This window comes from Lacerta agilis, chromosome 6 (assembly GCF_009819535.1).
Source record: "Lacerta agilis isolate rLacAgi1 chromosome 6, rLacAgi1.pri, whole genome shotgun sequence".
In the NCBI taxonomy this organism is placed as follows: Eukaryota; Metazoa; Chordata; class Lepidosauria; order Squamata; family Lacertidae; genus Lacerta; species Lacerta agilis.
The window spans coordinates 44,049,196-44,064,805 of NC_046317.1; the positions used below are offsets into that span (position 1 = coordinate 44,049,196).

At 42.7% G+C, this 15,610-nt stretch overlaps 1 protein-coding gene across 6 annotated transcripts in view; it reads right to left on the reverse strand.

Moving 5' to 3' along the window:
* Positions 1 to 12,031: 12,031 nt before the first annotated feature.
* MAST2 (microtubule associated serine/threonine kinase 2) overlaps positions 12,032 to 15,610 on the reverse strand; it is a 142,600-nt gene continuing 139,021 nt past the window's right edge. For all 6 annotated transcript variants that reach the window (XM_033152253.1, XM_033152247.1, XM_033152248.1 and 3 more), the window contains 2 exons: positions 15,018 to 15,205; positions 12,032 to 14,551 (listed from right to left, as the gene is read on the reverse strand). In XM_033152253.1, coding sequence (XP_033008144.1) covers positions 12,444 to 14,551; positions 15,018 to 15,205 — 2,296 coding nt within the window. In that variant the 3' untranslated portion in view covers positions 12,032 to 12,443. The remainder of the gene's footprint in view (positions 14,552 to 15,017; positions 15,206 to 15,610) is intronic.

A 15,610-nucleotide genomic window follows, 5' to 3' on the forward strand; every position in this document is an offset into this window, starting at 1 on the left:
AAAATGAAACATTTATAGGAAAAGTAAATGAAAGTTATGAAAATAAGCTGCAGCATGGGACTTTGCCCCCTGTGTTATTATCTGTTTATTAGTCTGTGCCTGAAGGCAAAAGTCTTTCATAACGCAGTGTGAGAAACCAATACTTGAAGGACTCTTTAGAACAATCTGCCTGATGCTTCATATTTATTTTTAAAATGTAGCAAACAAGAAGGGAAAAGGGAGAAGGGAAAAATCTTTTCTGGTCCCTTGGGAATGACAGACGGTTTTGTTGCAGTAATGTTCTTGTTGGGCACCTTCCAGCTGGCAACTTAGAAAACTGACAGGGAGGGGATTTTTAATAGATTTTAAGCTGAATTATTGACCAGATTGTTTATCTAATAACTTTTTTTAATTTTGGAGTGGGTGACTTCTTACAGACAAGAGAAAGTGAGCAGAATTGTTTGTGTGTGCAGCAGTCCTGATTTGAAGCTACCGGTAATTGTGCAATATAAGACAAGTGGTGGGACAGGATAATTTGCAATATTATGGAAAGGACTTGAGGGCTGAGGCAAGGAAAGAGTGAGTAGGTGGGATGGTCAGAGCAGGAACAGGAGCAGCACTGTGTGTGGAGGGGGGGCTGGGGAGGGCTGGGTCACCGGATACATGCAAGTAAAGCATAGGGGAGCCCCCACCTACCATGAATTGCCCGGAGTATAGAGTAGGGGAGATTTAGCATCCACCCGTTCCCAAAAACGTAGGATGAAGGTCAAGCTTCCAATGCTTTACATATACCCAAATACAATTAAAACAGATTTATTAGCAGGGACCACCCACAAACTGCCACCCTGGGGTTTCATATTTCCCTTAAGCACACCATATCACTCCCAAAATTTCTCCTCTTTCTTGCTACTTCTACTTGTCTCTGTTTCCCAACACATTGGGGTACATGGAAGCCCTCTCCTAGTCCCTGAATTTAAATCCCTCATCTGCCACAACCACAAAAGACACTAAAAGCTTCAAAGCTCCCTTTCTCACAGTCTCTAGCTGCTTTTCTCCTGAATCAACCCACCATCAAAATGTGCTCCAGTTTCAGACACAGAGATAAATTATGAACCCCAGGCCTGTTACTGGTCATCATGGCTGTGCACCTACTAGACATTATAGACTAGTAGGGGGTATACTACAAAGCACCAGAAAGTACTTGACACTGCTGCCCATTGCCACCTTGGCTATGCCATGTGGCCAAGAGAGGCAGACAATAAGGAACAAGGGGGTGTGGCATGGTGGCATATTTAATATAGGAGGCAACTGCCATTCACATGCCTCAGTTTGCTTCATTACTTGTGACCTAAAGAACTTGGGCACCAGTGAACACAAGCTAGCCCTACAGCAGCCACTTTGCCATCCCTCCAGCAACAGGGGCCTGCTGCAGTAGAATGCTAGCTTGCATGGTGTGGGAGCACAGGGAAGGAGGAGTGTGCCTGAGATAGGTGGCACCTGCAGGAAGTGGGAAGTACTTAGAAGTGCAGGTCTAGGTGTTGGTGGTTAAAAAAAAACCTCTGGTTTCGATGCTTGCTCGGTCTTCCTGTTGTCAGCTTTCCAAAAGGATTCGTGAAATCTTCATTTACTTTTGTGGTGAGATCTGAAAAACCTGAAAACTTTCCAGCTGGGCCTGTTATAACTGCAGTTTCCTCCCTCTGAACATTTCCCAGCATTATAAACTTCTATTCCTAAGGAAGATGCTCATGCAACTCTAAAGATTGTGCCCTTGATAATAAAGAACAGTAAACACCAAATAATGTTCTATGGAGTAGTTAGTTACTGCACCCTCCTTTCAAGAATATTTTCTGAATTTGCCATTTATGGCTACCTCCATTAATATTTATTAAAATATGTTTGTGAATGTCATTAACACCCATGTGGCCCATTATAACTGTTGACATGTCAGAGGCACCATGCTTATTTGTAGCACTGTATACATTTTTTTCCAAATGCATTCCAGGATATTTAAAATATCAGGATGATATAAACAACATATGACTGAATAACTCAGATCCTGCTTACAGGCTTCCTTCCCATAGGCATTTGGTTGGCCACTGTGAAAATAGGGTGCTGGACTAAGTAGACCTTTGGCTGCATCCAACAAGACTTCTATGCAGAAAAAAGATGTGCATTTTAAATCAGTTGGGGTAATGAATTTGTATAACAATTTTTTTTACTGCATTACTAAATAATTTAAGACACACTACATTTCTTAATAAATTAATAACTTTTTAAATTCAGAAAGGGTGGCTACTTCCAGGGAAGAGGGTGGGGTTGTTAGTTTTTGTGTGTTTCTTGTTAATATGGTAGCCCTAATTGAAAGCTAATTGTGCAATTTGCTTATTATTTATTATTGTGCAATCTGCCTATTATTGTACAGCATTAATTTAGAAAAAAAATAAACACTTTATATTCAAAAGAATGTCAAAGTGATGTAAAAAAAAGAGAAATAAAGAAAATATATTAATAATCAAGTAGAAACCTATTTAAATATAATTTTACTATTTCATAATTAACCAGGCCAGGATTATCCTTCTGGGAGACCTAGTGGAGTAAAGATATCTTAGGATTTTTATTTATTTATTTCCCACTCTTCACTTTAAGGTCCCAGGCCAGGTTAATGTTGTAACATTAAAACAACATTAGAAACAGTTAAAAACAACTGAACAGGTGCTAAAATCTCCAAAGGGTCAGTGAGTGACTGATACCCACAGCCAGTACAGTACTTCACAGACTTATTGAGTTAGCTGCCCTATAGAAAACAAACATAAGGTGATTTTCTTGTTTAAGGAGAAATAGTTGCATCAGCAGTGGGCAATGCTGTACTATGATGTCACAAATGATGGATCTAAGTAATGGCACCAGTGGTCATATTTAACAGAGAAGAGGGGGGGAAACCCAAGATTTAGCCTATGCATTTTATTCTTGTGCAACAATGCTGCCCTCTAGTGGAAGGATAGTGGCATTTAGGGGAACCTATTGATTTCAGTGGAGATCATTCAGCCTCCACTGCTGTAAATGCAACAACAGATCAAGTCTGCAGAGAATTCTTGTAACGGCAGTGGTGGGTGTTGCCCACTGTAGCTGGTAGGGTGGGAAGCAAGAAGAACAATAGGTAGAGCTAACTGTATTTCCAGTTTTCTCCCTGTCCTCTTTTCTGCTGAATTCTTTGTTTATTTATAACTGGAACATGGCTGCAATATATGGGGAAAGAGGAAACTTTCCCCCCATCCAACCTGCATAGCCTGTTGATTGCTATTACATTTGGTAAGTGAAATGACATTATACTAACATAAGGGTACCCAACGGATATACTTTGTGACATTGTTGGTGTCCAGCAACATCTCTCCTCCATCTCCACTTCAACCAACCATACTCAGTACTTAACAATGCCTCTTAAAACTGAGCATAGGACAACACATGCACAATGCAATGTTTGAAGTATGGCATAGCTTTCTCTTTCTCGTGCAAGTACACAGGATTGGAAAGCTGAGCATATATTGAATTCCAACACGTAAGATTTCCACTGCAGTTACATCAGTACCATACACTAGACAGTTTGAGGGGTGGTGTTGTGGATCTAGAGTGTGCGTTTCTGGCATTGGGCAATCAGGACTACCTACCCGGCTTGCTAGTGTGCACTATAAAGCACAAAATCAATCACACATTTAATTACCTTGTGACCAAAGAAAGCAAGTTTCTTACAGTAAACTCCTATTCCATGTCTCCTGGCTTGTAGGACAAGATCAGGTCCTCTTGGAGTTATTAAATTGGGCAAGGTCCTGATATCACACGAGGCATCCGATTTTCTCCCACTCTAGACCCTGAGCTAATACGCGTCACAAGAAGTGCTCCCCCACACTTCTCAGTTGAGCCCTATTAACCAGTAAGCAGCACATTTCTGATGTGGCACTGTTTGAGCTTTATTCCAGCAGTTTATTTCTATTTGAGGAGAATGACACCACTTGGGATGTGCTTTGGTTAGCACTCCTGAGGAGAGGCAGCCTTCCTCTTCTGACACAGCTTGCTGCACTTTGCTTTTCCACTTACACGAAGAGCAGGAAAGCTGAAATGAAATAGGCTTGCAAGGACCTCTTTTCTGCAGCACATCTTCTCCCACATACTTGCCTTCTGGTCTGGGAGGAAAGCAAAGTAGCTGCTCAGCAGGGCCAGCCCTACCATCAGGCAGAGTGAAGCAACCACTCTGGATGGCAGATCTATATGGGACCATCCACACATCACTTATTAGTTGTTCTACAATGCTTCCTCAATGTTACATTATTTCTGCCTGGAAATGTACTTATGTGGCTATAATGCAGCAGAAGTGGGACCAAAAGAACAAAAGGAATTATTTGTGGTATAAAAAATATACAAGATTTTAGCACGAAGCTATGGGACATTCAGTATGTTCATTCTGAACAATTTTCAGGCACAGAGAGTATTGAAAGTAGGATTGCATGTAGTCACCTTAATACCATAATTAATTAAATTCATAATGTATGTGCAATTAAAAGGACACCCACCCCCCAAGATTCAACTACCAATCGATTTGTGCATGCAGAAGGCGGGGACCACACACCATCTTTGTTTTAGGCAAAATAAAAAATAAAAAATGTCCTTAGGCTGCCCTGTTCAGCCTAGCAACCCATGATTTGCCCAACTCTGCCACATCCCATGACATTTTGCAGTGTTAACAGCAACGCTTGATTTCCGTTTGGTGTAGTAGTGCAGGTATGACAAAATATTGAATGTCTATCTATCTGAGCAAGTAACCTACCTTTGTTATTGCATATACACATATGTATTCTGTTTTTATGATAGTCAAAGAACAAATATTCTTAAAATATTTACATTTATATATTTTCTTTTGAATAGTGGTTCTTTCTAAGATGATCATGATATTTACATATTGTTTATGAAGAGCTTCTTTATATAGTATTCAGTTTGGGTAATTACTGTATTTTTCCGTGTGTAAGACAAGGTTTCCCCCCTTGAAAATGTCAAAAATTAGGGAGCGCCTTATACATGGATACATCTCTTCTCCCCCATTTTCTTACACCTGAGTCCCCCAAAATAGGGGGCATCTTATACATGGGGGTGTCTTATAGACAGAAAATTACGGTATATTTTTTAAAAATTATAGTTTCCCTAAGGAAGGGCCAGAGTGATCTGAAGCACATTGGACAATATTTTCCTACCGTGTGGTTTTTGCTCCTCTTCCTTACCTTTTGAAATGTGGCCTAGTTCCCAGGTGACAGTGATCATAATCTCAATCATAGCGGCGGCCAGCACTGCATCCATCACCTCAGCAGGTGTAACACGGTATCAAGAAGCAACTAAAGCTATGCCCCATCAAGGTGCTATAGGCCTCTCCTGCTTTCCCGCCTTTTTAACCTCAGGGCTGTCATGAGCAGTGTGGCTGCTTTGGCCCATTTATTCTCTACTCCAGTGCCTTACAGAGGCAGGGCAGGCCTATTGAAGCCCTTAGCCTTTCCTCTTCTGAGCAAACAGCTCTCAATTCCCCTCAGGAGTTGCAGGATAGGTGTGTGTAAAGACACAAACAGCAGTATAATGGCTTTTCTATGTGGTGAAAAATATGCAAGCCATGCCATTGGTGAGCCAAGAGCTAATATTGGGAGGAGGGACCACCTGCCTCCTAGAGCAGCTTGGAATCAGCACCTTGTAGTTGTGCTTAAGATGGTTGTTAGCCTACCTCTATGACTGCATACGCAGGATACTTTTTGACCACATTTGAACTGCATGCCCCCCCCTTGACCACATTTGAACCATGTGTGTGTGTGTCCCCCAAAAATTCTGGACACTGTAGTTTATCCTTCACCAAGTTACAATTCCCAGCAACCCTTAACAAAACACAGTGCCCATAATTCTTTGGGGGCGGGGCAAGGAATAAGTATAAAACATGCTTTAAAGCAATGTAAAGGCTCTGGTTCCCAGTGGCTTTACATCGAGAACAAACAGTTGGTTACTTCATAAGAAGATAATGTCTGGTGAAAGCTGTAACTTTATTTAAGCACTAGTGGTTTAAGCCCATTAAAATAATGGGCGCTAGAACATATGTGTAGACCCCCGTTGCTGGGGGGGGGGGCAAGCAAAGAGAAAGGCTGCCGAGTCTGCCTCTAGTGTTGCATTTTCTTTCATCTTTCCCCCTTACAAAGTAATCCTGTTCTCTTAACAGCCAAGAGAACATATTTTACTGTCTCTGCACTCTGTTTCTTGCACCAGATCACTTCTGTAAATGTGATGTCCCTACGAATGTTACTTCCTGCACCAATCTCACCAACAGCTGCAACTACAAAACCAGGAAACAAAACATTTAGAAAACACCACCACACAAAGCACCTTGCAGTCAGGCTCTCTTCCTTGCTTGAAACAACTCAGCCAAATGCAAACATGAGCTGCTCGCTGCTGCTACCACCAAAAGCACCAGGGGCTGCCAAATGCTGAGTTAAAAAAACTGTGAATCTGCACTGAACCAAAAGTAATAGGGAGTGCGTGGCTTTCTTTCCACACGTTCTCAGTAGCCTGACACTGTTGTACCCTGAACAGACAGGCACGTAACTTTCTTCTTCTTTCCGCAAGGGCAGACGCAGATGCGTCAGATATTTTAAAAAACTGTTGAAAACCAACGCATTTGTGCCTCATTCAAGCGGATCCCAAGTTACATATGATACTCATTACTCAGGGAGGGGAGGGGAGGGGAGGGAATAGATTTGAAAAAGGTCTGAGTAAACTGCAGGAGACCTTGGCGTTGGTGTCGTCATTATTATTATTACTATTGGGGGGAGGGGATTGAAGAAGTAGAGGGCATACCCTAAGGCAAAGGGATCTGGCTCCCATCATGGCTTTTAATCTTATCTAAGTCAGAACTACTCCTCCCTCCTCCCTGAGCAAAGAGAGGGAGAGGCGTTCTGCTCCTTCACACGCGCGTCCCCTTGCAAATAACATCTCTTCCGAAGTTCCATCAGCGGGGAGAGCCGGCTAGCCAGGGGTTAAAACCGGCAGCACCTCGGGCGTGAACTGCTTGTGTGAGTGCGCGAGCGTCGGATCCCCGGGAAAAGAGCACGCCAAATGCGTAAACCCCAGTCTAGAGGGTAAACAGGGTGCCTGCCAACGCCGCGGCTCTTCTTACGCAGCAAACCTGCGCTCATCTCCATAGCACCCGATGCGCGCGGGCGGGCGGAGAGGCGACGCCGCTGCCTCACCGCGACCCACCGCCCAGCCCGCGTTCCCTACGTGCGTCCCCGCCGCCCCCGAGAGGAGGGTGGAAGCCGGCTGGCACCGTTCCCCCTGCGGCGGCGGCCCCGGGCAGACGTTGTGAGCTGCAACACCATGCGGCGGGGCTAGAGCCGGAGGCTCCCACCGCGAGCAAGGATGTTAGCTGAGGTAAGAGCCGCAGCCAAGACGGACCGGGCAGCGGCGGAGAAGAGAAAGGGGCCCAGAGAGGGGCTGCTCTTGGCGGAGGCTCGGCTTTCAGCTGCGACAGCAGCAGCGTGGCTATCCTCCTCAGCCTCCCCTGGTCCTCTGCAGCCGGCGTTCTGATTCAACCGCCCCGCTTGAACCGCCGATGCTGCTCGCGCCCGATGTCTCTCCATCCAATCCCTGTGTCCCTGGGGCACATGCGCAGTAGCGCAAACCCAGAGACACACGGACTGGACGCAGAGACACTTGCATTTTATATATATAGATTATACGGAGAGGAATAGCTGTTCTCTCCCTCCTCTCTTAAGAAAACATTCGCTTTCCCGCATGAGGTGCTGGAATGGGATGTGGCAGGGCCTAAATTGTTGCACAGTGGCCTAAGCCTTTGCTGCAGGAACACAACGAAGAGAGGGTGATAGCTTCCAGGCACTGCCCTCTCTTAAGGTTTTTATAGCTCTACATTTATTTCTCATGTAGGTACATGTGCCTGGCTGTCTATATCACCACAAGACTATGGAATCACAGAGCTCATTTTACATGATGCCCAAGCATAGTAATTGTATGGAAATATGTTGCGTATCAGTGATAGGAAGGCATAGGATGACTGCTGAAATAAAACTGCACCCACCACCCCTGGCCATCTTCCTAGGCTGCTAGTATATTGAACTATGTTATGATGAAACAACTAGATTTCATGAAAGAACAGGAGTGAATGCAGGTGACCACTTACCAAGTGGTAAATTACCACATTATATAAAACACTGGCACTCAGTCTACAGTATCAAGAAGCAGTTGTACATTAAAGTACATTATCAACTGGCAAGTCTTATATGCACCCACCCATTGGTTGCATTTGCATATCATAAAACAGAGTTAAGAGGGACCAATGAATCACGATACCTGGCTTATTACTACATTTGTTTCGCTCCAAACAAACCATGATGTGAAACCAAGGTTTCTTCTTGGCTTACCCATCATGGTTTGGGGGGGGGGATTCACTGTCCTGGGCTCAGGCATAATGCTCAGCCAGGGATGGTGGTTTGTAGCTCCCATTAGGGGAGGAACTAAGTGGACGCAATCTTTGTGTTTACAGTAAACTATTACAGTGGTACCTTGGGTTAAGAACTTAATTCGTTCTGGAGGTACATTCTTAACCTGAAACTGTTCTTAACCTGAGGTACCATCTTTAGCTAATGGGGCCTCCCGCTGCCAGCGAGCGATTTCTGTTCTCATCCTGAAGCAAAGTTCTTAACCCGAGGTACTATTTCTGGGTTAGCAGAGTCTGTAACCTGAAGTGTCTGTAACCTGAAGCGTCTGTAACCCGAGGTACCACTGTAAATATAGTTTGCTACAACATGTGAACTGAACCACTGTACCAAAGCCCATTAGGGTTGTTGCAGGACACTCAGCATGGATCAAGTGAAACACAGGATTAATGCAACGTATCACAGGAAAACCTCTGAAGAGAACTAATTAAGAAATGGACACGGGTTTATGTAAAAAAAAAAATGAACTGTATTTCAGGAGTATTTGAACATCAACATGCAGGTACAACAGGAATAAAAATTATTGCACCTCTATTATGTGGCAATTGTTCAAGTTTCTAAAAACACTTATATCCCAACATTATGTTTTTGCTAGTCAGGTGCTGATTGGCACCAACTTGAAATTGAAGCCCATCTTCAAAGGTGGGCTCACAGCCTCCAGAATAACAAAAACCAGAACACAATGTAAACACACACACAGCTGTAAAATCACCCACTAGAAGTACGGCATCATCCTTCATGTCCAGTAAGAGAAAACTGGAGAAAGACACAATCCTCCCCACAGGAAGAAACAAACAAAAATCCCAAAGAACACCTTAATTCAGTGCTAATGAGGGAAAAAAGCCCCACAGGTCATTCCTTTTACCCTGTCTATGTTGAGTATTCTTCTGTAGCATAACAAACACCAAAAAGTCTTAGGCATTGTTCCCCAGGAGTGGTTTTTACGCAAGGCGAAAGTCTAATATTTACACTTAATATCTATTTGATGGTTTTAGATGCACCATACAATGGTGTGAAGTATTGCTGAGAAATGCACCAGCTGGATAGTGAAAAGTTTAAAGGCTGTATGAAGGAAACTAAAGTTGAATTTTAGACACCAAACGAAAATAAGAGAAAGTGGGAAAGCAACTTGCTAAGGGGACTGTGTATATTGCATGCCTAAACAAAGTTATCCAATCACCCCCATTCATGGAACATCATGGAGATCAGTCTCAGCTAACTGGATCAACACTGTATACATATACCGGTAGTGGCTTAACTAGACTATAGTTATGCAAACACCTGTCTCCTCAACATGGTAACATCAGTTCAACTCTCATCACATGCTGCCTCCTGATAAGCACTTAAAAATATTAAGCCTAAGACCTTAAACTTTTCCCTCAGAAACATCATGATTGTCTGAACTCTTGCCATGTGGTTTCGATGCAACTATTTTTTGTGGCCAATAATTTTTCTGAAGTGGGACAACAGTTACAGGAATATATCAAGTAACATGAAAAATGAAGGCTTCTGCAGGCTTTAACAATTACATAGGTTTCCTGGTAATGGTAGAATGAATACATAAAAAGGTAATATATAAGTGGCATCTATACAGAAATGAGGTGGCCCAATATGCTTTATTTGGCTAAACTAGAGATATAAATCCTTTGGCTGCCTTTGTGTAAACAGATGCTACAGGGTATGTTTGAAGCTACATTATTAATCCCCGGGGCTCAAATTCACACAGTGTAAATCAATGCATTTAATATTTTTATATTATTCAAGTTAATGTGCATTTCTGAGTGGCTATGCCATCAATTCCCTTTCCCTAAACGTATATATTCACTGAGGCCCTAGTTGCCTCTGTTCTGAGGGCAACACAGCAAAGTGATAGGAAAGGCTAGTAAGATAAAGGTGTGGCTGGATGGAGGAAAGCCTAATGGTTTACTTTAAAAATGTTAATGCATAAATTTAGCTATTGTGCACTGGTGGCAGGATTAAAGAGATTACCAGGTCTTAAATCACTGTGGGAACTACTATTGAAGTTTTGAGTACTGAAGCTTCAAGTTCTATATGAGAAAGCCAATGGATCTTTCTGCAGCATTACAACACACACACACACACACACACACACACACACACACACACACACACTATTCCCTTTATTTTACACACACACACGATAATATATAAAAAAAACACCAAATCAAAAATAAATTGGTCCAAAACTAAAACCAAATAATTGGGTATGTAGTGGGGAGAATCAGGGAGTTTGGGCAAGACACACTTGAAATGAGATTATAATAAATTAAGGATTTAAGAGCATATTCCTAGTCAAAAAGTACATGTAGGCTCTGTAAGGAGAAATGGTGCAGGAAGAGCCTTCATATCAGAAACCTGGCAGAGCAATAAAGCTGTGCTGTAATGAATTGCAATGCTTGCCCTGGAGAGCTATTAATCAACACGTGATCACCTCTGTAGGTAGAACAGCAGACTATGCAAATAATTACTTTCTCTGCTCACACAGATGCATTCTGTTAGGCAAGGCTGTAAGTATTGTGGAGTTTATGGAAATAGTTACTTTTGCCTATAAACTGTAATTAGATTCAATAAGTAATATGCTTGAAATGCTGCAGGTAGTGCTATACTGTATTGTATCAGTGCAGTATCATAGACTCAGATGTCTTTAAGCAAAAAGCACCAACTGATGTTGAACTTTCAGAAACATTCAAAAGGTTACTTAAAAAATATAGACATTTAAGAAAGGTAGTAGGTGGATTTAACAATGGAAGGGAACGCTGAATTATAATAAACTTTCTGTATGACTGAAGGGTCAATTTACTGAATTACCTACTTACACTTGGGAAAGAGACACTAGTGCTAACAGGACTATTTCACTTAGACACAGTTTGGTCTTAGCTGCCTCCTGATGAATCAATGAAGATCACTTCTCTCACTCACAAAGTCAAATTAGAACACTTCACTGGATTTTAACTTTCTTCCACAACAATCAAGATAGCTCCATAAGACTGGGGATGTGATAGTCCCAAAAGTTTACCTCCCCCAGCAACATGTCAGTACAGTAAATTAGCTTAGGTTGGTAAAGCAGGGCTGGGGAGCCTGTGGCCTCCAGGTGTTATTGGACTGCAACTCCCATCAGTCCTAGCCAGCATGACCAATAGTCAGGGATGATGGGAGTTGTAGTTAGCAATTACAGTGAAAGCCTATAGGGCCCTTACTCCTGAGTTAGCATAACTGAAGCACCATGTGCCTCTTTTGAGGTTATTGACTACTTTGAGCAAAAAAGGATTAAAAATTCTAAAAGGGGGGGGGGAGAAGAAGTAATCTTTTAAATCAAAGCCTTTAAAAAAAACCACAAAGATAAACTAATATAGTAGTTTGACGTTTTGCTTAACGTTCTTTTTAAAAGGAGGGTATTGCCGCATTGCACAAGCTGACACAAGGTTTCCTCACAGATATACATAAATTGGACATCTATGATATGTAAGAAAATATGTGAGATGGCATAATGATTCAGAACAGTCTGCCATCAAAAATGTTTATTTTAATCCTTGCCAACTTAAAAGACATGACCTAAAATTTTGGAAACAAGGACTAAAATTTGGAATTTGTGCTCAAAATGTGCCATTTCCAAGGGAGCAGTCTAATGTGGCAAATGTAATTCCCTGGAATTTTGAAAGAAAATAGATATTTAACAGAATGCTTCAAATTTAGGGCCAAAAATGTTTTTTTGGGGGGGAGTTTGGAAATCATTTTTTAATCTTGCTTTAAAGATACCCTGCTAAGAGGCATCAAACACAGAGTACAAAAATAGAATTGCAAGAATGAAAAAGGCATGAGTGTGAAAACACAAATCAACAAAAAAGTTGTACAAGTTTTGTGTTTTATATTTGTGTTCTACTAATGTTGTCTTTGCTTCTGAATGTAGATATGTTGCTATGTTTTCTTCACGATGTCAACATCTGACAACAGGAAATCTCTTGTTTGTGATTGACCTCCAGCCTCTCCGATTTCTCCTGGCATCAGAGCAGTCTCCTTTTTGGAATTCTGGCTACAATCTGGTCCAGAAGAAACCCCTGTGCTCTGCCTTGCTGTGCCATCTGCCTGTTTTTCAGGTGGAGGCAAATGCCACCTGTCCTCCAAAATTTCAGGTACCTTAGAATTACCAGTCCCTGGCTTCTCTTTTGGTCCCACTGAACACTCTGGCTCCAAAGACTCTGCTAAGCTTTCGAACCCAATATGGGAACCACATATTTTAATGAGACTACCTATGCTGAAAGGTTTGGCTGTTACTGGGGCTGGGCCTTCCTTTAGTGTTTCTGGCATTTCTTCCTTTGGCATACTCTCTTTCATATGAAACAGTTCCTTCTGGGGGAACTCTTCTCTTGTTCTTTCTAGTTCTCTTGAGCCAGATACGTTAATATTTCCTGGGCCCAACATGCCTTTTGCACTTATTGCTAAAGGAACTGGGCAAACTGATTTTCCATTTTCAGCTGTGGCATCAAGTGTGAGACTTGGTCTTCCTATATGACAATTTAAGTTTGTATCACTTGTATGACTTTTGTGTTTTGAAACTAATGCTGCAGATGACAAACCTTGTGATTCTTCAGCATCAGGAGACCTTTGTGCAGATGTTTTGCCACTGCTTGTCAGGTTCGGAATACTGGTGCTTTCCTTGACATACTGGGCTTCCTGTTTCTGAGGTGCATCTTTGCAGTCCATTTGGCTTATTAGTGGAAGAGAGCTTGTGCTAGTTGTGCAAGTTGAAGAAGAAGAAAGTGCTAACAAAGGCATAATATCATGAGACAACATATAAGTAGTTTCTGTAGAAGCAAATTCCTTCAGGTTATCTTTGCCACTTGCCAGCCCTGAACAGTCACCTTGACCGAGCTGCAGATATCTCACTGGTAGGCACTTCACCTGCTCTGGGCAGTCTATGCTTTCCTGGATAATCAGAGTTTTTTTAGGGTCCTCGGCATCTTCGAAACAGGCACATTTCTGATTAGCAAGTTTGAGAGTGTTGCCTTGTCCTGACTCTGATGGGGTTTCAGAATCTGTTAGCTTAACTGCTTCACAGTCACCAAATTTCTCAATAGGAGAAGTTCTCACACAAACTTCAGATTGTGACTCATCTATACCGGCCAGTGGTGTCCTTGCAACATCCTTTGGTTGGTGTTGATCTGCCCCTTTCTGCAAACTGGTGGTTTTTGGTTCCTCAGGAAGAAACGCATCATCCTCCATACTGTCTTTGCTTTCCAACTTGGAAGAATGCTTCATATCCTCGGAGAAAGGATCAGAAACTTGGTGGTCTTTACTGAAGTCTGGCCTGTCCATTTTCTTCCCATCTTGACTATCTTCTGATCCTTCGTCAGTTTCATCTTCGGAAGAATCTACTTCTGTGATGGCCTCCTGCTTCTGTAGAGACTCCCTTCGCTCCACCCTATCGTGCCGAATAGGTCCCAGTTTTCTGGAAGAAGGTTTCTGCAGGGTCCCTTTTTCTGCAAGTCCAACTTTGCCTCCAGTTGTTTCACTCATGGATTCCTGCCAACTTTGGAGGCCAGGATCTCTCTGGAGCATCTCCTTTTTGAATTCTGAATGGGAGATGTCCAAGCTATGCTTGCGTGAAGACGACATCTTTTTTTCTGAAGAGAGAGAGGAGGTAAGTTTTTCAGCTGACTGGACTCTCTTCAGCAGAGGCGATCTTGGCGGCTCAGCACTCTTGGGCCTTGAAATCTGTCGGACAAGAGGTGGGGAGGAGTGTAACTTGACAGGAAATGATTGCATGATGCCTGAACTGCCAACTGAATGCCCTGGCAAAGGAGAAGGGGAGCGCTGAGGCGAAGTAGACTGTGGGGTTGGCGAGGGAGTGTGAGCTAGTGGTGAGAGAGGAATGTTCCCTGCAGATTTACGTCGTGGAGATCGATATTGCCGTTGAAGCTTTGGTGCTAGTCCATGCAAAGAGCTGGGTCGGATATGTCCCGAACTAGCAGGGGAGTTGGGAACACTCGAACTAGGTGAACTGCTTTGAGAAGAGTTTCCACCAACTGTGAACACAAAAAGTAGGAGATATATATATATATATATATTTAAAAAAGAATGGAAATACATTGAGAAACATTAGGGACTGCTATAATATGTGCATCACATTTGAAATAAGCTGGCTACTGCAACCTGGCAAAGGTGGGATTGAATTTAGGCAGTTGTGGTTCACTGCAACAGAAAATATCAGTCAGCTAAACCCTGTCTCGATTGTGCTGCTTTCCCCCACTATTTTCTACACCACATTACAATTTTTGGTGCTTGGCCACAACACAGGGAGAGAATTCAACTTACAGCAATTAAACCCTTTCACCTCTTCCAAGAGGTTCATGCTTCACTTTGGGAACCCTGATAGTTTGTAAGACTTGTCTCCTTGTGCCCTTCAGGCTGAGAAAATGCTACATTATTACTACCAAGTCCGAAAGATTTGCTTAAGGTCTGCCACTCTCTACTCCCTGCTTCCCCTTTTACCTGAATGTGCAGACTCAGGAGTAGATCGGTAACTCTGTGTTGGTGAACGAGGGGAGAGATTGTGAGTAGGTGAACCAGGAACACTCTCTCCAGATGACAGAGAACGGTTGAGAGAAGACAAACTCCTGCTGGTGTGAAGCAGAGAAGCCTGCTTGGTAATCTTCCTGAACAGAGAGCTCTTCTTCTTACTGAGAAAGTGAAAGTGAATACTATCATTATTTGTAAAAAACAAATAGGATCAGCATCTTTGATAAGCATCAAGTTTTTGCAGTGAAAACTTGGATCCGGCAGAGACTTCTGTAGACAAGGTGCAGGGGGGTGGGCAAATTTTGCCAGTTCCCCTTTCTCCCTGCAACCCTTCCCTGTGCTATTCCCATGCAGAGGACCCTACAGTCATCCAGAGTAGATTTTTAGAAAGTGCAGATGGAGGCAATTCTGAGACCACCCTGTTCATAAGCAGGAACTTCACTTACGGAACTCTGGGTGCAACCCATAGCTTACTAAATCCGTTTCTCACTGTGTAATTCTTGTGATATAAAACATTCACTGGCAGAAGATATTTCTGCAATTTTTCTTGGCAACTGCTATCAGAG